Genomic DNA, 25069 nt, shown 5'->3' with positions numbered 1-25069 from the left:
CTGTAAACACGGGGTGAATAGCATTGGAGAGATCGCATCTCCCTGCCTGACGCCTTTCTTTATTGGAATTTTGTTGCTTTCTTTATGGAGGACTACGGTGGCTGTGGAGCCGCTATATATATCTTTCAGTATTTTTACATACGGCTCATCTACACCCTGATTCCCTAATGCCTCCATGACTGATGAGGTTTCGACTGAATCAAACGCTTTCTCGTAATCAATGAAAGCTGTGTATAAGGGTTGGTTATATTCCGCACATTTCTCTATCACCTTATTGATAGTGTGAATATGGTCTATTGTTGAGTGGCCTTTACGAAATCTTGCCTGGTCCTTTGGTTGACGGAAGTCTGTGGTGTTCCTGATTACATTTGCGATTACCTTAGTAAATACTTTGTAGACAACGGATAGTAAGCTGATCGGTCTATAATTTTTCAAGTCTTTGGCGTCCCCTTTCTTATGGATTAGGATTATGTTAGCATTCTTCGAAGATTCCGGTACACTCGAAGTCATGAGGCATTGCGTATACAGGGTGGCCAGTTTCTCTAGAACAATCTGCCCACCATCCTTCAACAAATCTGCTGTTACCTGATCCTCCCCAGCTGCCTTCCCCCTTTGCATAGCTCCCAAGGCTTTCTTTACTTCCTCCGGCGTTACTTGTGGGATTTCAAATTCCTCTAGACTATTCTCTCTTCCATTGTCGTCGTGGGTGCCACTCGTACTGTATAAATCTCTATAGAACTCCTCAGCCACTTGAACGATGTCATCCATATTAGTAATGATATTCCCGGCTTTGTCTCTTAACGCATACATCTGATTCTTGCCTATTTCTATGCAATGGCAGTCTGCTTTCTTTACCTTTTTCATATCAATAAGAAAGCCATAGCCACTGAGCCGCCACGGCGGTTTTTTCGTGCATGGCCGACACACGTGAAGGGAATGACGCGTTCCGTCTTCGTCGTAGACGAAGTCCCCTTTGTTTGAAAAACAAAGCTAAAGCTTCCTTCTTGTATCCGCCACTGGGATTCGGGGGCCATGACGTCTCGCTGCTTAGAAAGATGTCGCGGGTTGGAATGCTAGCCGCGGCGGCCGCATTTCGATGGGGGCGGGATGCAAAAAACGCTCGTGTACTTAGATTTAGGTGAGCATTCGTGAACCAGTTGGCGGCAAATAATAATCAGCATCCCTCTACTATATGGCACCTCTGTATACAGCTAAGGAGCGTTAAATCCCACGATTGAAATTTCAAAAGAAGTAAGCTCTCTTTTGATTTGCTTGCTGTGTCGAGCGAAAAGCAGCAGCCTGGTGACGCACTTTTGTGGATTGCTCATGATATCGTTTGAACGAAGCGCTTGCATATTGTGATGCTATAAATACGCTTAGTTCACGCTAAGCTTCGGGGAATGTTCTCAGGGAATACTCAGGGGGAATTCTTAGGGGGAATCCTTAGGGGGAATGTTCGAGACACGATTTCCGCACATTGAAGGCAAACTTCAGGCATCTTCCAGGTGCGAGATAAAACTAAGCTTTGTTTCAGCATGCCATCGCGTGTCGGACGCCAAAAAATGCTTGAAGTAGTAAACGCGTCTGAAAAAAAAAAATGTTCGGCCGCATGTTACCTTCCTGTAACACGTCAAGGCCTGCTGCACACGTGGTAATGCATTAAGTTATACGATCTGAGGGGTCAGACTTATTGCAAGACATAAACGAGCTGCAGTGTGAATAAACGTATGGTTCTTTAGGTCGACCCGCTCAACGACACATGCGACATATTTCTTTCTTTCTTTCTTTCTTATTCAGACATTGAATCTTCGCTTGCTTACGTTAGTATAAGTCATTCCAAAGAACCACTTAAGGCTTGTCGCCTTAAAAAGAAGTCATGACTAGAAAGGAGTTTATTGCTTTGGCATAGGAGTGTGAAAGTGGAAAAAAGTGTACGTGTTTGTTAAGTGTGGGAAGTATATATATATATATATATATATATATATATATATATATATATATATATATATATATATATATATATATATATATATATATATATATATATATATATACATATATATATACTCGCTCAACGTTTGTTGAGCGAGCTTCTGAACAAAATGTTGCAATGTGGTGAACGCGGCTTAAATCATGGATCCGGGGCCTCAAGGAGGTGCGAAGTAACGCATTTCTCTCGTCTATACTGCTTAATTACCACTGATACGTTTTTATTTATTTATTTTTTGCTTACGGGAATATTGTAGCGGGGATTTGTTGCTGTTCATGTTGTGGTCGAAAAAGTAATTACCTTCACCATAGCTATTTAAATTCTTTGATCCAATCTAGCATCCGATCGTTACACTCTTCTTCAATAAGGGGGCATTTTAATATGAATATTCTACGCAATCTGTGTTTCTTTTTCATTCATTGTCATCTGTTACGTTGCAGCGATTCCTGGGGATGAGGTTTTAAAAAAGATTTAGCTTGAGCCTATGTGACGCCTACAAGAAAAAAAGAACATGGCTGATCGAATTTCTACGCTCTACATCTACATCTTCTAATAAGCTCATTTCCGACGAGTTACTAATTTTACCGTTTGAAATTTTACGCGACTCAAACGTGGTCAAGGTACCAACATAATCAAGAGCAGCCAGCCGTATCATGTCTCAATTCTCGCATGCCGGCTCGTTTAACACGGAATAAATATATTGGCAACTTTCAATCAATAAGTCAAGTTTTATTTTCGCCGCAGACAGTATATTGTTACTGCGAAAATAGGGGACCAGAGAAAAAAGCTGCATCTGTGCAGCTTGACTAAGCTCTAGCCACCCGTACAGCAGCAGTGACACGACGATTTGGTATAAGGATTCAGTTATGTAACCATCAGCAAATAAATAAACGATCAGACACTTCCATCACAAATGGCGATTACAAGAACAATTACACAGCTTAAATATTTCAATGAACAATTAGAAACATAAGCAGTTTTAATACAGTGAAACGAACAGGTCAAATAAGGTTTTGTTAGTAAAACAAAACCTTATACAAAACCTTATACTAGCATAATATATCCCCTACGAGAAACATATCTGGCTAGAGGTGGGTTGAATGTATTGCTCTATATATAGCATAGAAAATTAAATTAAGATATGTCACAGTGATTAAAAATACTATTATTGGTAATTATCCGGGCAATGACTCTGATATAAGCGTTTCATGTGCGCACTTATTATGTAGATTTCTTCCTCCTATATGTGAATAATGTTTTATGCTTTTCTTTCCGTTGTAGTTAGAATTGTGAGCGAGTTTCTGCTCGCGAATGTCTTCAACCTTTATTATCATACAAGTTCTAGTTCATTTCTGAGTATGTCTTAGTGGCTGTGTGAGCACCCGCCGTGGTTGCTCAGTGTCTATGGTGTTGGGCTGCTGAGCACGAGGTCGCGGGATCGAATCCCGGCCATGGCGGCCGCATTTCGATGGGGGCGAAATGCGAAAACACCCGTGTGCTTAGATTTAGGTGCACGTTAAAGAACCCCAGGTGGTCAAAATTTCCGGAGTCCTCCACTACGGCGTGCCTCATAATCAGAAAGTGGTTTTGGCACGTAAAACCCCAAATATTATTAGTGGCTGTGTGAGCAAGCTATACATACGCAGTGTTTTCTTTGACACTTAGATGAGTTACAATAGCATTTATGCAAATGACCCCGCTACTAGCCTTTCGCTATGGGGTCGTACAGCGTGTGCAAAATTTTGCGTTTTGATTTGTGAATTATCCTAAAAACTTGACCTTTTAGCTTACACAACAACCAGCTATTTACCCCTTCCCGCATCTTTTCGCGTATTATTGGATCCGGATTCAGAAACGGGGAAGGCCTTCCCTTGGAGGCAGTTTTGGAAAGCTCCGATATCACATATGTATTTCGCCTCGGCTCGAAAGTGGCAGGTCGTGCCATATCTGCAACGAAATTTGTCAGGCAATTGATCTCGCCCCTAAGCAACAAGTTCTGGCACAGCATGCACCGCATGGAGTGATACAATTAACAGTATAGAAAAGTCCACGCTTCTGTAGGGCTGTACAACCGGAAAAAACTAGAAGGGTGGCCCCGCGAGCAGTATCGTGACACAACATAATGTTCGATGCTCTCTTTGGCGCTCTTTTCTGAGATCTGGGAGCTTTTAAAAAAAATTTTTGATTCTTTGAATAGTGCACTTCTCCTCGAGTTTCGTTAAAGCAGGCTTCGTCTGAGTTGTCAAATGAAGGAGCTGGTGCCAATAAAAAAAGGAAAAAAAGCGCAGTCGAGGGTGGCGGAGAAATGCGATGACATCAGGAAATTTGCAGGCATTAAGTGGCGTCAGCTGCAGGTGCAAGGCGGGCATAAATTTAATATTGCTGTAAAAGTCATTCGTCCAGCAGCGGACATAAAAAGGATGACGGCGACGATGGCGAAGAACATCGCCATGATGCTGATGATGATTGAAGTTTACACAGAGCTGCATGCGAAACAAGCCCCGGGGGCCGCACTGTTGCGACATTTCAGGGACGTAGTTCCCGTGACAGATAAAAGCCCACTGCAGTTACCTGGCGTGTTTTGGCACACGAGCTCGTGCAGCGGTGGCGGGAAAAGCGGCCGTCACGGCATTGCAGCAGTGCGAGCCTCTCCCAGCAGAAATAATTAGATACATCGCGCGTCGACTTCTGGGTAGCGGCGTTGGCGAATAGCCCGCGTCTGCGCTGAAATTAAACAGCGCCGCATATGTCCGGTGGCCGTTGCAAGGTGAACACCAACGGCGACCTGAACCGCGGGACAATTCGGAAAGTAAAAGGATCTCGATCAGCTGGCAACCAAATGGTTCCCGACAAGCGTTGGTTCGATTGGCGAACGTTCGCCAAGAAGTGATCGCCGCGAGCGCTTGCGTGAAAGGAGCTCGATCGCCTCCTCGGCGTTGGCGAGCTTATCCCCGCCTGCGATCGATAGTCGTTTGCTGTTAACCAGTGCTCTTGCTTAAGGGGCACCTAGAAACGGCATTATGCCTAACGAAAGGAATATTCTTGCGTCACGCGTGATGGGCTACCGCTCGATTCGAGCAGATTTAAGAAGGAGGAAGAAAACAAGCGAGGATGTGCAATAAGCACTCGCTATAAAGCAGTCGCCGGGACAGGAAATTGAATTCCTTATAAGCGGTGTTTTGTTGAAAGAGAAGGAGCTGCAAGACGGTCACGAAGCGCCTGCGTCGGTATGCACTTCAGCCCTGCCGGAAGCTCTAGAAGAGGTTGTGGGAGCCAACTGTATTTTTGTCCTAATTTCTCACATATCTTCGGTAAGAACGTATTAGGCACTCTGGCCAAGCATGGGCTATACCGCAGGCGTGCCTGTCTCCTTTTCGCACAGAATTAAACTTACCCTTGGCTTAGATACTCGATCGGCGGCTGTGGAATTGTAACTTATTATTAGTAGCAGTAATCAGTTTGATTTGAACAGAGTGCAAAGGAAGAAGTGAAGGAATGTCTATATTTATGACTGACACCTGAACGCTTATTAGCGGAGAGTAGTAAAGGGCATGGAGTGAGGATAGATGGTAGATGGCAAGGCGGTTGTATACACTTACATACAGAACTGCCACTGCAGAAACATTTTATAAGGGTTCCTTGTTTGAAACAAAGCGTGATTTGGTTGGATTTCTGATATACCGGGCATCTACTAAATGTGAGGGACTGGCCAACAATGGTTCCACGAGTATTCATGTATCTCTTCCAGTGACCGCCTTTCTTTGGCTAACAGGTTATCACTCAGCGCAAGACGCGCCTTTCTGTATCGGAAGTTTCTCGAATGTTATCGATGGTTCTATGAGTTCTATCGGTCCTTTTGTAACAGGCTGCGCGCGCGACTGGAATAGCGGTGTAAATTCGAGAACGTACGCGAGTACTAGCAATTGCGCTGTCAGGTTCATTGGGCCATGCGTATAGACAAAATGTAGATAAATAGCCGACAGGCCTGATCCGCAAATCAGAGTCTCGACGATCGACGAGAGTGCTCGCCGCTATCATTGTGCCGAGTGCAGCCTGTTTTGCTGGGCACAGGTTCGCCTAGTAAGCAGTTATACTTCGCGACATGCGTAGTGCCACTGCGGTTGTTTACAGTGACTACAACGTGGCATCTGCGAAGAGATGCGGTTACTGGAAAATGCGCACAAGTAATCCCGGCAGTTAGGATGAAACAAAGAAATACAGTAAGTGCTGCTTAGAATACAAAGGAAACATTATGGGGGCGGAGGGACCTCGAAGGAAATGGAAAGTAAAAGAATGAATTAAGCTTTTAGCAAGTACACCACCTGAAAAAATCGCTCAGTGGCAGAGCAAAGATTTATATGCCACTGTTGAAGATCAGGGGCTAAATTTATCAAGAACCAAAAGTATGTGGACCAAATTGTCTAAACGGCGCTTCTGAGATATATCTCAGAAGCGCTGAAAAAGCATGTGCTTTTTCTTAAGGACTGCAATCGGCGACCAGGATAAGGAGAAAATATCTTAGTGCCCCTATAGCGTAGGCACAAGGCAGTGTTTCGTACTCTTCTTGTTTCGATTTTTCATAGGTATGGTCCTCCGTATTGGTTGTCTAGAAATATTTCAGGTCCTTTTCTCTAAAAAGATTTTATGTTCAATCAAATCCTTCTGTTTCATGAGACATGGCCTTGTGTTTTGTAATATTGTTTGGCATATGCTATAGTACGTAGAAATAATGTTTAGGATGAGGTTCCCGTCCTCTGCTACATAGGTCTTCTATATAAGAGCGAATACGAGGTAGGATTTTTATTTCACAAGGATGTAGCGGGCAATATTGATGAATTTAACAGTCTTAATGAGTGGTTAGCGGCTGTCGTAGTAAAGCAAAAGATGAGATCATGTCTGCACACTAAGGTCCAGTCATGACGATGAAGAAATAAAACAGCCATATGAGGATGCTATTAGCAATGAGAAACGTGAAAACTCAATATACTGCAGTCATGGCCGACTCCAATGCGAAAGTAGGGAGAAAGCAGGCTATGGAACATGCACCCTGGAGCTGCGACATCGACTCCAGAAATAGTAGGAGAGATGTTGGTGAAATTTGGGGGAAGAAATTGACTTCCACTAATGATCCCCTTCTTTTGGAAGCGCAATAACAGGAAGTCGAAGTGGAAAAGCCCTAATGTAGAAACAAGAAACGAAATAGATTTTATATTCTCTTTCGATCCCAGCATAGTGCAGGATGTATAAGTGTTAGGTTGTGTAATAATGCATTAATGAGGTCTAGCATTGCTCTCAATTTGAATAGAGATAAAGTAAAATTACTCCAGAGCAAATAGGCTAACATAGGCACAGTCAGGGTAAAATCAGATGAATTCAGGCTGGTGCTCGCAAACAAATATGAAGCTTTAGAACATGATAACATAGCGTTAATGAATGAACTGATTTCAGAAGCAGCAACTGAAGTGGTAGGTAAGGCACCAAGGAAAACAGTAGGCGAGCTCTCATGAGTCAGAACAGACTTACTAAAGAGACGACAAAGTATGAAAGTGTCAGATAAAATTTGCTGCACTGCCAAATCAGATAAACAAGGAGAAAATAAGTGATGTTCAAGATTAAAAGTTCAAAATTAAAGTTAAAGACACGCAAAGAGCGATGGAGCAAGAAATCTTAAGCGTAACGTTAAGAGACAGGAAGAGATTTGTGTGGATCACAGAGCAGACGGGGATAGCCGATATTATACTTGAAATTAAGAAAAACAAACAGTGGAGATCGGCAGGCCATGTAATGCGTAGGGTGGAATAACCGGTGGAAGATTAGAGTTACAGAATGGGCGCCATGAGAAGCGCAGTCAAGGATGGCAGAAAACTAGGTGGGGTGATGAAATCAGGAAATTCGCAGGCGCGAGTCGGAATCATCTAGCGCAAGACAGGCGTAATTGGAGATCGCTCGGTGAGGCCTGCCTACTGCAGTGAAAATAAGAATTCTCTGATGATGGTGATGATGATGATGATTTGAGGGTCCGCCACCAGGCACTTAAAAAAATGTTGTTATAGACTTCTGAAGACCCGTACAGAGATTGTTCTACCGCATGAATTTTTAAAAGAAGTTCAGTTTTAGCCGAGATTTGACAGCCAAGTGACAACTCCAGAACTCCTTCTTGTGTTGGAAACACTGTCCAAAAACCTAAGATGGCTACGCCATCTCTGTTCACGGCGGCTCTTTCGCTTGATGCTGTGCTCACGCTTCACGTTTGTAGCGTCGAATCGACATGTTTTGTCGGAGCCGAGGAACCTTGCTGCTGATCACCATATTTAGATCAGTCTCAAGGATTTCAGCGGCAAAAGCGCGGAAGTAGTTACGCTTTGCGTGCAAACGTCCGGCCTGCCGAGTGAGCCGCATTGGATTTCTTTAAAGACAAAGAGGCTTTCAAGCGAGCCGGATGTTAGAAAAAGGAAAGCGTTTGTGCACACCGAGCTTTTCCGAAAGGTGTAAGCACTTGCTCGCGATGTTACTCCTTTGGTACAGGTACGACACTTGACTGTTTTCGACCTTCGCAGGCGACTTCGAACTGCTACTCGTGTTGTATTATATCAAATTATAGCACCTCACCATATATGGGCACTAACATTTACCGTGCTTTCAGGAGCTGAACAGGGATAGTCTGCACTAATAGAACAATGCTAAAGGCTGTAATGCTACCTGGTCCGTGTGTATTGGAAATAGGTTGCTTGATCTTGCCTGTGGCGTTTTTCCTTATTATGCGATGTCAACAATGATACTACAGCAGACGTGACAGCCCGTAGACGCCAGCCATTGAGTGACGATTTGTGACCATGAATTGTGCTCACACGTGCACACCCTTCCAGAAATTCTAGGAAATGTGGAAGTGGTGGTTGTTAAACAGTCCTTGCCCTTAAAGCCTGAGTACTGCTATCAAGTCTGAGTACTGCTACCGATATACATCCATCTTGTCCAAATGTACTATCATTGCGCAAGTACTGGCCGAGAGCATCACTATATACATATTACTGACACCATCTAGAAGCCCATAGGCTGTAGAAGTGACAGGTAGCACAAAGTGCAGTAATCATAGGTTAGTGATGGCTAGGATTCACCTCAATTTGAACAGAGAAAAAGTAAAATGGTCAAGAAAAAACAGGTAAACTTAGAGGCATTAAGGGTAAAAGTAGACAAATTTAGGTTGGTACGTGCCAACAAATATGCAGCCTTAGAACAGGCAGATTATGATGATGATGATGATGATGATGATGATGATGACATAGAGGTAATGAATGAAACCGTAAAGAGGCTGGCTTCAGAGACAGCAATTGAAGTGGGAGGCAAGGCATCAAGGCAACCAGTAAGCAAGCTCTCCCAAGTAACAAAGGACCTAATAAAGAAACGACAAAGAATGAAAGTGTCCAACTGAAGGGATAAGTTAGAATTCGCAGAACTGTCAAACTTGATCAGCAAAGTGAAAGTAACTGATATTAGAAATTATAACGTAACAAAGACTGAAGAAGCCGTAAAAAATGGACGCAGCCTGAAATCAGTGAGAAGGAAATTTGGCATAGGACAAACCAATATTTATGCACTGAAAGATAAGCAGGGTAATGTCATCAGCGATCTCGAAGGTATAATAAAAGCAGCGGAAGAATTCTATACTGACCTGTACAGTACCCAGAGGACTCAGGAGTATTCTATTCGCAACAATAATGAACAGTATACAGAAACTCCTCCTATATCTAGAGATGAGGTCCGAAGGGCCTTGCAAGGCATGAAACGGGGAAAATCGGCAAGAGAGAATGGAATAACAGTCAATTTAATCAAAGACGGAGGTGACATAATGCTCGTAACACGGGCGGCTCTCTATACGAAGTGTCTATCGGCTGCAAAGGAACCAGAAAACTGGAAGAATGCAAACATTATACTTATACATAATAAAGAGGGAGACGTTAAAGAACTGAAAAATTATAGGCCCATTGGCTTACTCCTCAGCAGTCATGGAGGCATTACGGAATCAGGGTGTAGATGAGCCATATGTAAAAATACTGGAATATATCTATAGCGGCTCCACAGCCACCGTAGTCCTCCATAAAGCAAGCAACAAAATCCCAATAAAGAAAGGCGTCAGGCAGGGAGATACGATATCTCCAGTGCTATTCACAGCGTGTTTACAGGAGGTATTCAGAGACCTGGATTGGGAAGAATTGGGCATAAAAGTTACTGGAGAATACCTTAGTAACTTGCGATTCGCTGATGATATTGCTTTGCTTAGTAACTCAGGGGACCAATTGCAATGCATGCTCACTGACCTGGAGAGGCAAAGCAGAAGGGTGGGTCTGAAAATTAATCTGCAGAAAACTAAAGTAATGCTTAACAGTCTCGGGAGAGAACAGCAATTTACAATAGGCAGCGAGGCACTGGAAGTCGTAAGGGAATACACCTACTTAGGGCAGGTAGTGACGGCGGATCCGGATCATGAGACGGAAATAATCAGAAGAATAAGAATGGGCTGGGGTGCGTTTGGCAGGCATTCCCAAATCATGAACAGCAGGTTGCCATTATCCCTCAAGAGAAAAGTATATAATAGCTGTGTCTTACCAGTACTCACCTACGGGGCAGAAACCTGGAGGCTTACTAAAAGGGTTCTACTCAAATTGAGGACGACACAACGAGCTATGGAAAGAAGAATGATAGGTGTAACGTTAAGGGATAAGAAAAGAGCAGATTGGGTGAGGGAACAAAAGCGAGTTAATGACATCTTAGTTGAAATCAAGAAAAAGAAATGGGCATGGGCAGGACATGTAATGAGGAGGGAAGATAACCGATGGTCATTAAGGGTTACGGACTGGATCCCAAGGGAAGGGAAGCGTAGCAGGGGGCGGCAGAAAGTTAGGTGGGCGGATGAGATTAAGAAGTTTGCAGGGACGGCATGGCCACAATTAGTACATGACCGGGGTTGTTGGAGAAGTATGGGAGAGGCCTTTGCCCTGCAGTGGGCGTAACCAGGCTGATGATGATGATGATGATTGTGGCTTACTCCCAGTATTACACAAAATATTTACCAAAATAATCTCCAATAGAGTAAAGGTAACCTGGACTTTAGTCAACCAAGAAGAACAGGCAGGTTTCAGGAAGAGATACTCTATAATGACTGAATGAATCAATGAATCACGTGCATGTCATCAATCAGCTAATCGAGAAATCCGCAGTGTACAATAAGCCTCTCTATATGGCTTTCATAGATTACAAAAAAGCATTTGATTCAGTAGAGATACTAGCAGTCATAGAGACATTGCGTAATCAAGGACAACAGACCGCCTACAAAAATACCCTGGAAAATATCTACAGAGATTCCACAGCCACCTTAATTCTACACAAGTAGGAAGATATCTATAAGAAAGGGGTCAGACAAGGAGGCACAATCTCTTTAATGCTATTCACTGCGTGCTTGGAACAAGTATTCAAGCTGTTAAACTGTGAATGTTTAGGAGTAAGGATCTACGGCGAATACCTCAGCAGCCTTCGGTTTGCCGATGACATTGTTCTATTCAGCAATACTGCGGACGAGTTACAGCAAATGAACGTGAGTTCAAGGTCGCAAGTGAGCCTATAGAGTTTGGGAAGGAGTAAGTTTACCTAGGTCAACTAATCACAGGGAACCCTGACCATGAGAAGGAAATACACAGAAGAATAAAAATGACTTGGATCGCATAGGGCAGACATCGTGAGCTCCTGACTGGGAGCTTACCGTTATCATTGAAAAGGGAAGTATATTATGAGTGCATTTTACCAGTGCTGACATATGGGGCAGAGACTTGGAGACTGACAAAGAAGTTTGAGAACAAATTAAGGACCACGCAAAGAGCGATAGAACGAATAATGCTAGGCATAACTTTAAGAGACAGAAAGAGAGTTGTTTGGATCAGAGAGCAAACGGGTAAAGACGATATTCTAATAGACATTAAGGGAAAAAAATAGTTCTGGGCCGGTCATGTAATGCGCAGATTAGATAACTGTTGGACCATTAGGGTGAGGGAATGGGTACCAAGAGAAGGGAAGCGCAGTAGAGGACGGCAGAAGGCTAGGTGGTGTGACGAAATTAGGAAATTTGTGGGCGCTGGTTGGAATCGGTTGGCGCAGGACAGGGGTAATTGGAGATCGCAGGGAGAGGCCTTCTTCCTGCAGTGGACATAAAATAGGCTGATGATGATGTTGAGGATGTTCTAGCCACTAGCGTACCAACAAACAGACAACCTGTAGCACCAACTGTGGCACTTCAGGCATTGTTTGCCTTACACCAACCTGCTGTCATCTGATATGTCAGCACCAGCTTTCTGTAGCTGTGTTACCACTCATTTTACAAGAGGTGAGCATCCGCAAATATTATTTCAGTGCCAGAACCAGAACCATTTGCCGACTGTAACCGACAACTCAACCATACCTGCTGCGTGACTGTGACATAGAATAACTGGGCACCTTGGTGTGCTTTTGCATCACGCTTGTACTGTCCAGCGAAACTACATTGATTTTGCAGGAAACTACATCGACACTATCAAGACCACGTACATTTGCAAGAATACTTTGCTGATGAACATATTGTGCGTACCTCATGCGGACTTTCAACAGGCAGCCGTCTGCCGATAAAGCATGTCGTCAATTATAAGATTAACAATAAATACTCGCCTTGCCACAAAGATCGCGGCAAGTTGGCGCAAGGGATAATGACTGTATGCTAACCTCTCGGTATTAAGCGTATGCAAAGATTCGGGCAAGTATCGATGGAAAACTTTTTAGATGTTCACAAAATATTTGTAGCGTAGACAGACATACATTTAATAGCACTGCGTTATGAATAACACCACAAGAAAGCTTTGGGCCTCAGCTACTTCAACTTCGAAAGTCAAACAGGAAGCCAGCATGACACCTTTGCTACAGTAAGCAAGTAGCGCTTCGAGCTGCAGAAAACGGAAACAGAAACTATTTTTTCGTGAGTTTGCAGAATAGTGAACTCGAATACTCTAGTTCGCTATAGTTTGCAGCAAGTATTTCAATACGCTGTCACCGGAAAAGCGTCCATCGCTGGCGAAGCGTTCACTACAGACTGATTGCCCGAGCAGGGGACGATGCCGGCAATCTGATATGCTCGGACTAGCCGAGCTACGCTGCCGAGAAGCTACGTGTTAAACAAGACAACGGGGCCACATGCGATAGTAAGGTACATTTCTTTATTGATCGCTTCTTTAAGTAAATAACCACGTATAAAGTACAAAGGCACATGATGTCAGCAGGCAGTTGCTTAATGCCATCTGCTCGAGGAGGCATGCACAAAATATAGACTTGTCGCTTTACCGTCTTGTCCCCAATGCAGCACTCATAAATACAGAGTCTATACCATTAATACTTTTTGGGAAAAGAAGAAATAAAAAAAGTGTGTGGGGGGTAACATTAAATTCAAAGCACATTCAACATGTTTCAAACTGACCTGTGTAGTAGCTTAATATTTTTGCATGGTGCTGTGGAATTACACTTATCACTGATAAAAGCATATTACTTGACTTGACGTGTAAGAAACCAGTGCTACTTTATACATATTACTTAGATTCATCACCTCATCTAAGAGACAGCAGCTGCAAATATCCAGAGAATACTGCTAGATTAACACTAAACATCTCATTCCCCCACCTAAATAAATTAAGGACATCCACCTGTTCAAGCAAAGAATAAAGGAAGGAAGATCCAGAAAGCTTATAATACTTATGAGATTCTTGATGTGTCCATTGTCAATATGTATGCTGAACTTTTTTGCCACAGATGTACATTTTAATGTACTGTCATCCCAGTCAACAAGCATCATGTCATTGGTAAATACCTCTACCTCTGCACTAGCGCAGTCACAGGGAGAGCTAAGTACCCAAGTGAAGGTTTGTTTGATGGTGTTTGGCTGAATTGTGCAAAAGCAAATGAACTAATTAGTCTGACGAAATAGCAGATACAAGCACAAGTACACAATAGGAGTGCCTGTCAAATGACTCAGGTTTACGCAAATGATAGAACAACAGGAACAGTAATTTTCAATGATTTTGAATAGAAAAAATGACTTTGAAGTTTCTGCACTAAATACCAAAAACACTGCCTTTCAATTATAAGCGTCTGAGTTACATGTCATGTAGGCCAGCTGGCAAAACATCACGTAAGGATTTTACTGAGTCTGAAGCAGATATAGACAACCAACATTTCTCTTCCTAGGAAACACCGATTGAAGCAATAGCTTCTAAGAAAGCCTGCGCCACTATCTAAATAATCAAGAAACAGCAATGAAGAATGAAGAAAAATGCAATGAAAAGATGACATCGAACTAGCTCAGAGCATCAAAAAGTGACCAACAGTGCCAGGCCTGCCTGCTGGAAAATTTCTTGCAGCATTTGGATGGAGCTTTCATAAATGACATTCTGACTCTGCCGTTCTTCTGACTACTACTATGGTTTCCCAGAAAATTGGCCATTGCGGCAATTCAAGAAGTCGGGACAACACCATTGTAGCAGCTTCAGGCTAGTACGCTGCCTTTCACTTACACTGTCTGACATCAACAATTCAGGTTACCTGACAGCGAGCATTTTCCGACATGTTAGCAACTACGGTATCTGGTAAGGCTTTTAAGCAGACTAAGAAGTGTGGAAAAAAGGTGGAGGCAGGAACAGTTCTTTTGAACAAGTGACTAAGCTTTCAACTTTGCATGGCTTGCATGTACGGTTATGTCCTCGCCATATCTAAGCTTGTACTGGGTGAACACTGTACTTCCGATAGAGAGTCCAGATCAAGATGACACAGTGGCGTGATGATGGAAGTGGACAGACAGCACGATGGTTTTAAAGCATGGTTTTATGCTGAGTACTAAGTCGTAACTTCGGTATTGGCAAAAATTTTCCAGGTCAACAAGATCAACAATGGGCATAAAATGAGGAATTAAGTAGCAAAAGTATGAAACAAGATCTATAAAGCTATGAAGTTGTTGCACAGTTGTTATACCAGTGCTTGTCCTGCCTTCTTTCTTGTGTTTGATTTGTGTGGGCGCTGCCCAAGCATGGATAGGTTCAACTTGCCTGCTTTTCAAAGGAAAAAAGCTCATAATGTTTGCAAAGGCACAGAAAAAACCCTTCAAATAAAATGTTGATAAGCTGCACAATAAAACTTATACGTACTGTAAGCCATTTAACACAGTCGTGACATGCACCATATAACTACAGAAGAGAAAATGCTTACGCATGAACAACAAGCCTCATTTCTTGGTGTTACATATATACTTCAGTTATCGTTTACTAACATACGCACTATTCTGCCTAAACATGATCTACTGTGCTCTTTTCTAGTGGTCTGACATTCTTGTACTAACAGAAACATGCCTGATTTCTGAAATACATAACAAGGAAGTTTTCAAAGACGGCAAACAGTACAACATACACCGGTGCGATCGAATTGGAAAAATGTGGTGGCAGCACCTTCATTACAGTTAACAAGAAGATTGTAACTTCAGCTGTTCACACAAACTCGACACTCGAAATTGTTTGTGTCGCATGTTCATCAACATCGACAAAAATATTACTAGGGGCATGCTATCGCCCGCCAGATTCTGGTCCTTCGTTTGAAGCACGTGGCAACTGTGTGAACCTTTGATGTACAAAACATTTAACCATTGGAAACAACTTGTCAAGTAAATCAGTTGTTTAGTACCAAAGTGAAATATTATCACACAGAGTTAGAGGCCTTCCTAAAAGGAAAGAAAAACTAAGTGATAATTCCCCTAATTTTGATATGCTCGAGAGTCACTACCCTGTGGTTAAATTGTCTGTGGCAGCTCTATCAAGTCAACGGGACGTAAACCTAGGTAAGAGAGACTTCATGCCAGTGACTACCACAGAGAAGGAGAAAGCACTGGAAACAGCATTTGCAGGTTCTTACATGAACAAAAAAACTAAAGAAAAGGTGGGTGTGGTGGCATAGGGTGAAAAAAAAAACAGAGAAAAAAATGATATGGACACACGATCACACATTCCAGGCAAGAGGTTGTGGTTTCTGCAACTGTTTGCACAGGCCTTATATGTATACCATGCGCAAAAAAAAAAAATGCTCCACAAGTGAACGACTCAATCACTTTGCTGTTGTTCTAGCCTTGTGAGCAGCAAGAGCAAGCTGCTTCATAAAAATAGTTGAATTCGCAGGGCTTACTTTCACTGAACTACGTGTATTATCTTGTGGTTTGGGAAGTGTGTAGGTTATTTACCATTAAATCTGATGGGGGACAAACTCTGATACGCATGCATTCAGGCTCAAAAAAGACTGAAAGAGCAGAGGAAAACTTTAGCTTAACAAAGTGAGTGCACTGACGTTACACAGATAAACACGATTTCAATAAACAGATGAAGGCAGTGCTGCCTCATCTCGTTCTCACGTTTTGCTATCCTGTTTGTCGCATAAGTGCTGCGTATTATGACTCATGTTTAGTGAAATGCCTTTGTCAATGGCTAACCACAAATTAAGCACTAAGAATGAGGTCTATATGTCAGCATTAGATTATTCCCTTCAGCTCCTACTTTGCGACTCATGAGCCAGCCGTGTTTCCAAAAGGCCGGATCCAGCTCCACAGGGTCACCACTGAACTGCAGTTTCTTACAGGAGCATGGACGTCTGCACGCAGGCGTACATTATTATTTTAATTCAATAAAGTGGTGTAATGATCGATGAAAAGCTATTGAACGTGTTCGTGTTTTCGATCCGCAGTCACTATGAAGGCTCGAGCGCTGCAACATACCAGTTCCCTACTGTTAGCTTCGCCATAACGCACCGGTGTTACGCCATCAAACATGCGCAATGTATTGTGGTGAAGCATATCAAGAGTGTAAAGGGGCCACTGTTGCTGGAAATAGCGCGATACTCGAGGCGCTCGCCGTCACGTCTCCTGTCACAGTACAAACACAGAGACGCCTGATAAATGTACTGACAAGCTTTGAGAGATATTTCGGGCCAAACTGTCGTGATTTGAGCGCCTGTTTCGCCAACCTAGCATGCTCTGTATACAAGATTGTAACGGGAATTCGGCACGCGCTCCTTAACTATATACAAGCACACACGCGCCTCAGAGTAACTACGAATCTGTACCGCGTACCTGACGAGTGTTGCTGTACAGCTTTGGCAAGGATCTATATAGAGCTATAAAACATTGCACGGTGACGTCCATTTTTCACTCTTTAACATACAGGATACGAAATGTGTTTCAATGCATCGAAGCGTCAGCGCGGCTTAACGCTTTGCCAGTGTTGCTGTACAGCTGTCAAAATTATGTACCGCTATTAAAGTGCTTAGCGACGTTCAGTTTTCTTCTACATACAAACAGTTGAATTTACAAACTGTTTCTGTTCCCGCGAATCCCCTGAATTGTGCTGTATCCTCAGCTACATTAAGAAGTAATGCATCGGCACGGCGTCATGCTATGCCGCTGCTGCTGTGCAGCAGACACAATGATATACGGCTATTAAATTGCATGGCGAGGTTCAGTTTCCTTACTTTCACATACAAAGTGCAAAGAGTTCAACACAAACAATTTCCGTTCCCGCGCGAATCTCCTGAAGTGTGCGGTACGCTCAACGACCCTCATGGACGATGCATCGGCACGATGTAATGCTTTGGCTATAAGTCATCCGAGAAGACATCTCACTTCCAAAAGTATCCCCCTGCGACTATCAGAATATAATAACCTACCGTCGCAACAAAACGCAACAAACTCGCCTCGGACACAGCTTCTTCGCCGTGCAGGTGTGATGACCAAGCCCACACCTTTCTCTATGCCCACACCCTACGACGTGGCGCTTTCGAGAATTGAAGCGCAAATCTTACAGGCTATGCTTTTGCTAGTTGAATGCGGCGGAAGCAAGGTCGGGAGCCGATAGTACGTCAAAGGACGTTAGATTTTGGACACCACCTACGCAAACTTTTTAAGCTAGGGTGCGCTGTCAGAGATAATCTTTTTTTACAAACAAAATAAATAGAAAAATTGCCATGCGATAGAAGATTTACCCGGCGACGGTTCACTATTCACTATTACAATCATTGTAACGCTACCCTCCGAGCATGCCTCCGAGAGCCTCCTAGCCATGCTCCAAGGGCATGTTCAAGGGCTTTGAGCACCGTAGCTCCGAGTTATGGTGTTCTAGAAGGGGGTAGTGGGCTCAGGAGCCGGAGCGCCCTGTGCATTGCAGCGAGGCGGCGAGTGTGGAAGGGACGCGGATTTCGGTGGCGGCGCTGTAGTCGCGTGAGCTGGCTCCCTCTGCTGCTTCGCCACAGAATAAAGGGCTTCGCGCGCTTGTTCATGCGGGCTTAATTCGCGACGTTGACTGTTTTTTGGTGTTTCAACCTACCGTTCGAGTCTGTTTCGCGCGCAGTCGGCCGAACACGTGAGCAGTAGGAAGGTCGAAACGTCAACGGCAGCGACCCTGCTTCGCTCCCGGCTGTGAAACAGGATATAAGTGGAAAAAAGGAAAGCAGCCGTCGTTCACCGCGCCGAAAGATGAATAAACACGGCGAATTCGGGAACGCAACTTGCACCGCCTAGACAAAAAACTCGAAGAAACGTGTGCGGTTTGTGTGCGAAACACACTAAAAGAGTAGGTGGATTTTTAAGCGATTCAACTGCAGATGGCCTAAGGGTGACGATATCTAGCACATTATCACTGCTGGATTATCTTGTCAGCCAGGGATTTAGGTATGTTATGCAGTGGCGTAGCAACAGGGGGGGACCGGGGGGCCGTGGGCCCCGGGTGCAAGGGGCCAGAGAGGGGGGGGGGTGTCATATATGCGTCTGAAGACACCCCTCTTTCCGCCAGCTACACCCGGGGAGGGAGGTGACAGAAGACCTATGGGCCCCGGGTGCCAGACGACCTAGCTACGCCACTGATGTTATGACATACAGGTTAAGCCAGGATTCGCTGGAAAACTTTTTCGGTATAGTCAGGCAATCATGTGGGTCTAATGTCCACCCAACACCAACGCAGTTTCTAATTGTCTTTAATTGCCTTTCCTTTTATAACCTTGCGAAAATAGTATGCTCAAGCAATGCTGACCTTAATGGAGCTAGTGGAGAAATGAGTTCTCTCCTGAGTGCGCAAGATGCTCCAGCTCAATTAGCCAGGGCTGCTGCAATCGACCATCTCATTGAGGAAGGAAACCTAGCTTCAGCCGAGCGCATGCTTCGTAGTATTCCTGCTGAGCACAGAGAGTTGGTGGAGCAGAAGAGCGACGACCGTCTAATACATGGCAGGATATGTTGCTCGAAAGTTTCTGAAGTGTTATGACTGCACGTCTTGCAATGCCTTTCTTATGGAAACCCCCAATACAGAAAGCAGAAACTCTGACTTCACTGTGACATGCGACAAGGGAGGGTTGTTATATCCTTCGCTGGAGCTTTTCAGGGCAGTGAAGAAGTTGGAGGACATCTTCACTGTCTTCTTCAGCCGAGAGAAACTCTGCAGTGACAGCATAGTGGATGTAATGTTGCTAGTGAAGAACTTCGGCTATGCCTTAGGCTGCAGCCAGCACTAAGATGCGCTCACAACAGAGTTGACCAAGTTCTATGCGCTGACCAGGCTGTACTTGTATGTAAAATGGATCAACCAATGGCGACAGGGACGGCCTAAAAAGAAATTGCACGTGAAGATAAGCCGTTCCTCATAGTGCCTCTCTCGTAGCAGCCATGCACTTTGAGAACGCCCGTCTTTTGTACCAATAACGAGTTGTTTGTGGCTACCACGAGTTCTCTTTATTTTGCTGTGTTACGAGATTTCGCTATCCCTGGTAACCACTACGACCGCATAATAGTGGCATCACCATAGGATTAACTCCCTAGCTTTCAGTGGATATATGCTTTCGTAAACAAAATCGCAGTTAAAGGAATAAAACCTCATCATATCTGGCCTCTGTTCCGAATGTGTTAGTACACATGCCGCAATTGTTTGGCTCACTTGAACTTGTGAATGCAATTGGGTCCTGACCTGTATAAAAAGTGTTAATGGCAAATGAATTAAGCAATTTACCCATTCACATATTTACCTCCTCTACGGTGTTCGCGAGCTTTTATGCGAAGCATATTACTAGGGCTCAACCCAGCTCCTCAGGCGCGGCGGTGTCGCCTTCAATACAACGTGACACCGTGACGTCACGACAGAGGAGAAACGGGGCTCCAACTCGCGCCGTCGCTCGCGGCGTCGCCTTCAAGGCTGACCACGTGACACCGTGACGTCACGACAGAGGAGAAACTGGGCTCCAACTCGCGCCGTCGCTCGCGGCGGTATATAAGCAGCTGCGCTTGCCTCTGCTAGACACTCACGAGGTGAGATGCCTCCTGGAGACAGAGCTGCTCGTTGGAATGAGAAGCGAAGATTGCGGCGTGCTACAGAGACTGTTTCTAGGTGGCTTTGCTACGGCGTAGCGACTACGCGCCCCGCATCGGACGCGGTGAGCGTCGAGCAACGCAGCGTTCGGCGCGACAACGAAATGTGCGCCTGAGCAAGCGCCGCACGCCTGAGCCGACGCCGACGACACCGGCTTTTCTGCGACACGAGCTCCTTAACGCTGTCGCGTTAAAATAAAGGCTAGTATGCTTCGCATCCTGGGCTTAACCTTAGTTAAGCCACAGCCATTTTTTAGTTTAGAAATCAGTCGCACCGTTGTGCGGCCGTTAGTCTGCACTCGTTGGGTCGGCTTTATTTTCACGCAGGCTTGAAGAACGTCTGTCTTTCCACCTTTCTCTGCGCCTTGTCTTAATTTCAGATGAAGTTTTCAGAAAACATGCTACGGAGGTGCGCGCTTTCTTTTTTCGGCGTGACACGAAGCGCACACGGCTTTCTCTACGTTGAAAATGCTCAGTTTCGCGTTCCGTACAGCTCATGCTCTAGTGGCGCCATCTGGCGGCGTCGACGTGAGATGCCACACCCGCGGGCTCTCCCTTAACCCACTACCCCCTTCTAGTTTACTAATTCCGAGTAATGCGAGTAAGAGGAATAAATCTCGAAGGCTATGCTTTTACGATGTGCATGCGCCATATAGTTTCATACTACTACGTATTTATTTAAAAACTTTATTGCACGCGCTGTAACAACCGAAAATTGTCACAACGGCCTTGTACTGTGGATTACTTATGCAATCTGACCTTTGATGCAATCCACTCCGAGTCGTGCCGCGCCATGCCAGAATGGTGAAAATGGCGCCCGTGACGGGCAGTCGTCCTCTGCGGTTGACAACGGAGTCGTTGCTAGAAGCCGTCAAGGAGTTTCCCTGCCTCTACTACCGTGGACACCCGTCGTACAAGGACTACAAGCGCAGGCAAGAAGTGTGGAACAGCATCGGCGCTCGTTTCGGCATCACTGGTAAGTGTAAGCGCCTGCCAGCCAGCTACGGATTGCGCGGTGGTGAAAAGAGAACCCACAGTTTCTGCTTGGGTCTCGCTGAGGCGTAGGTAGCTTGCGTACGCGAACTGTTCGCGTACTGCCGTCTAATAATTGCTCTGCTGAACCCGAGAGCACTGAAAATACATTGATATGGAACACAAGATCTCGCTGGAGCCAACGTTTCGAAAGTTCGACTTGTCTTCGCTAGAGCAATAATTGCCGCCAGGACAACACACCCCACTCTCCTCGTGTTTTGAACATTTCGATTGCATTCGTTCTACTTACACGCCAGTTTATCTCATCTCCTCCTCTGGTCGTAGGGCAGAGTGAGCTGAAAGGACGGATCAAAGAAAAGCAACTTGTTGTATGTGATGAAAACAAGTCCACTTTTCGAAACTTTGGCTATTGGCGACATTGCTTGTTTCAGCCCTGTTGAACAAGTGTCCGCCTGCCTGTTATCACCTGACTAGCACAGATCTAGATGGGTGGTTAATTGTGCTTGCTACACAAAAGGAGAGTAAACACAAACATAGAACACCTGCTGGCAGTAGCCCAGTGGCCTGGAACACGCTGCAGAGCTTGAGGTGGCGAGTTCGATCCCGGCCGCATTTCGATGGGGGTGAAATGCGAGAACGCTTGCGTATACTTAGATTTGCGTGCACGTTATGGAAACCCAGGTGATCGAAATTAATTTGGAGACCTCTACTACGGCGTACCCCGTAGTCGTGGATTTCGCTCGTTAAGAAAAACAACTGCCAGAATTTAATTAATTTAACAAACATAGAAGGATTTCGGTGTTTTACATCACAAGATATGTTACCCCAAGGTTGGTCTTTCCTTTGATTGCAGAAGCTTTTCTAACTTTTTCATTAGTAGGAAAACAGCATTGATGTCAAAACTTCCCAAAATCTTTTTACAGCACTGTGAAATGACGTGCACCTAGGGCATCACAACTATTCTACTGAGGGATGTGGCTGGGGATAGATCCCTCAACATTCAGCAGAGCACCACAGCCACTGTAGTCGAACACCTGAGGTGACGCGGCATGAATGAGCTTCAGTATTCATGCTATAAAGCCTGTTGCCATTGCATATGCCATTTCACAGTGGTTGACCAACGTTCACTTCATTATGCCATTTTCCTTAAGAAGATGTCAGTGAACCTGCATCAAATGACATTCTTGCAGAATGCTTGCATGTCAAAGCAGCTTGTCTTTCACATCTTGCGTTAAGAAAACTGTACTTGATTTCGTGGGAAGACTGGTCACACAACACTATGCTGTCTATTTAGAGCATATGGTAAATAAAGCATGTTCATTTTCGTGAACAGCAGCACAGAGTGCATTCTTCAGTATAGTCACTGACAGCTTTACAGGCTTTTCCCCAAAATGTCTAGTGCCCCCGGTTTTCATCCATCTGCACTTCATAATATAGTTCCCTTATAGATGTTGCTTACAGCGATGATATCGCCTACTCTTTTGAGCAGTAAAATTTATTACTACTACTATAAATGATGCAGACGTCACTGATGTCAGTCATGAATAACTTGATTTAAAGATTCTAGCATTGCCCTACTGTAACCCCATAACTTCTACAGCGGGAAATTCACCAGCTGTTGTGGCTCTGCCTAGCAACAAGGGCTGCTCAAGGATTGTAAAACTTTTAACAGGTCAGGCAGTTCATGGACGTGTAGCAGCTGATCATCATCAGCCTGTCTTTATGTGCACTAAAGGACTAAGGCCTCTCCCAGTGGGATCCAATTTCTCTTGTATTGCGCTAGCTAATTCCAACAACAGATTTCATAATTCCTTCACCCCACCTAAATTTCTGCCATCGTCTACTGCATTGTCCTTCCCTTGGCACCCATTCTGCAAGTCTAATGGTCCACCGGTTATCTGCCTTACACATTACATGGCCTGCCCAGCTCCATTTTTTTTCTCTTAATGTCAACTAGAATATCGGCTGTTCCCATTTGCTCTTTGATCCAAACCGCTATCTCCCTGTCTCTTAAAGTTATGCCTAAGATTTTCGTTCTATTGTACATTGCACAGTCCTTAACTTGTTCTCAAACTTCTTTGCTAACATCCAAGCTTCTGCCCCATATGTTAGCACTGGCAAAATGCAGTGACTGTGCACTTATCTCTTCAACAAGCAATGCTCCTTTACTAGATGCCCGCCGTGTCGCTCGCTTTCCCATTGTAGCGACGGTTCCCTTAGTTCAGCATAAATTCCGTGAGGCGGCGCTCGTTGCCTTTCCAACTTCCGGCGGCGGCAGAAGCGGCAGCCGAATGCTTTTGCCGGTGCGTTCGTAGCGCCGATATGCGCGCGTCTGTTAGCGAGCGTTCGCGGGCCTCCGAGATGGTGACAGATGCCATAGTAATCTCAGAGGCTGCAGCACGTGATCTAAGTTGCAGGCAATCGGCTTGAGAGGCACTCGTTGCCTTTTCGTGGAGATGAGAAAAGGGAGAGGGCACGGAACCCAGTTTACCGGACAGCGCGGCAGGCATCTAGTAAAGGAGGCATTGCAACAACAATGGTAGGCTCTAAGTCAGGATTTGGTAATGCCTGCCGTATGCATTCCAACCCATATATATTTTTTCTATTAAGTTCCTTCTCACGATCAGGGTCCCTTATGAGCAATTGACCTAGATAAACATACTCCAGGAGCTTGTAGCAGCTTTCAGTTCACTGTGCAGCAGACAATACGCCAGCCTTTGACGACAATGAAGTGCCTCCTCTTCTGGTGACTACATGGTACCAGGACACTCAGCATGCAACAAAAGCATGCACCGTGGTCTCACTTTGGCTGTCGGGTAGCAGTCAGAGGCTTCCATGCCATATGCTGCATGGTAAATTGGCAGCTGTTACCAGCTGCTACAGGCGATAAGTTTGCAAAGCCATTACTGGAGTTTCCACATCAGGAGAGTCTATTTAAGCAGCCATCCATGCCACTTGACAAGCTGCACAAGAAAAATGTAGCACTTGACAATTACGTCGTCCAAGTCAGGTTTTTAGGCAGAAATCAGGTTTACCCTTGTATGAAGAATGTGATGCCAAAGTTGGTTTCCCACTAAAACAGAAGCGACCCAAATATTTGTGGAAGATTTTTGCTTGACTTCTGAATAAGTATGAGTGTGGGTCTGGACTCTATGACAGCTATGTCTTTTGTATCTTCCTTTTCTCGTCATTGTCACCAATCATTCTCCTTCTTTCTCCTTCACCAAGCGCAGAATAGGTGGCTAGAGGAGTGTTATACCCCAGCCCAGCCTCTCTGGCTTTCATATCATTAAACTTTTTGCTCTCTATCTTTTAATCTGTGAGCCTGTGCTAGAAATGCGCTTGCTCTAACTTCTAATTGAGTTGTGTTTATTTTGTCACCATACTTCTTTTCCCTTTATTTAAATCATCAGGATTGTGTTTGTAGATTTGTCGATCTGTAGCCTTTCTTAATGAAATATGAACAGCTGCAATGTACAGTTAGCGTTACTTGCAGTTAAAAAGATGCTTTAGTTTACCACGTTGGCTGTGAGTGGTGCTGACTGACACACTCACGGGCTATCTTGTACACAAACACATAGGAAGGTGAAGGGGAAGATGGCAACACAGTAGCTTAATTGGTAAAAGACTGCACGCATAATGTG

The 25069-nt window shown here is 44.5% G+C and overlaps 2 protein-coding genes and 1 long non-coding RNA gene across 3 annotated transcripts in view; 2 read left to right on the top strand and 1 right to left on the bottom strand.

The window, feature by feature from the left end:
• The window catches only part of LOC142592631 (uncharacterized), a 76765-nt gene extending 58775 nt beyond the window's left edge, over positions 1-17990 (bottom strand). Inside the window, exon 1 of the long non-coding RNA XR_012830749.1 lies at positions 17750-17990. This is a non-coding gene — a long non-coding RNA (uncharacterized LOC142592631). The remainder of the gene's footprint in view (positions 1-17749) is intronic.
• The window catches only part of LOC142592630 (ninjurin-1-like), a 112315-nt gene that overhangs the window by 3256 nt on the left and 83990 nt on the right, over positions 1-25069 (top strand). The gene's annotated exons all lie outside the window — the stretch shown is intronic.
• The window catches only part of LOC142592629 (uncharacterized), a 28929-nt gene continuing 25073 nt past the window's right edge, over positions 21214-25069 (top strand). The window contains exon 1 of the mRNA XM_075704170.1: positions 21214-21408. Within this exon, the coding sequence (XP_075560285.1) occupies positions 21234-21408 (175 nt within the window). The 5' untranslated portion in view covers positions 21214-21233. The remainder of the gene's footprint in view (positions 21409-25069) is intronic.

The sequence above is a fragment of the Dermacentor variabilis genome, chromosome 9 (genome assembly GCF_050947875.1).
Source record: "Dermacentor variabilis isolate Ectoservices chromosome 9, ASM5094787v1, whole genome shotgun sequence".
Lineage (NCBI taxonomy): Eukaryota > Metazoa > Arthropoda > Arachnida > Ixodida > Ixodidae > Dermacentor > Dermacentor variabilis.
Note: the sequence above shows the minus strand (reverse complement) of the source record. Positions and strands in the feature narration are given on the sequence as shown.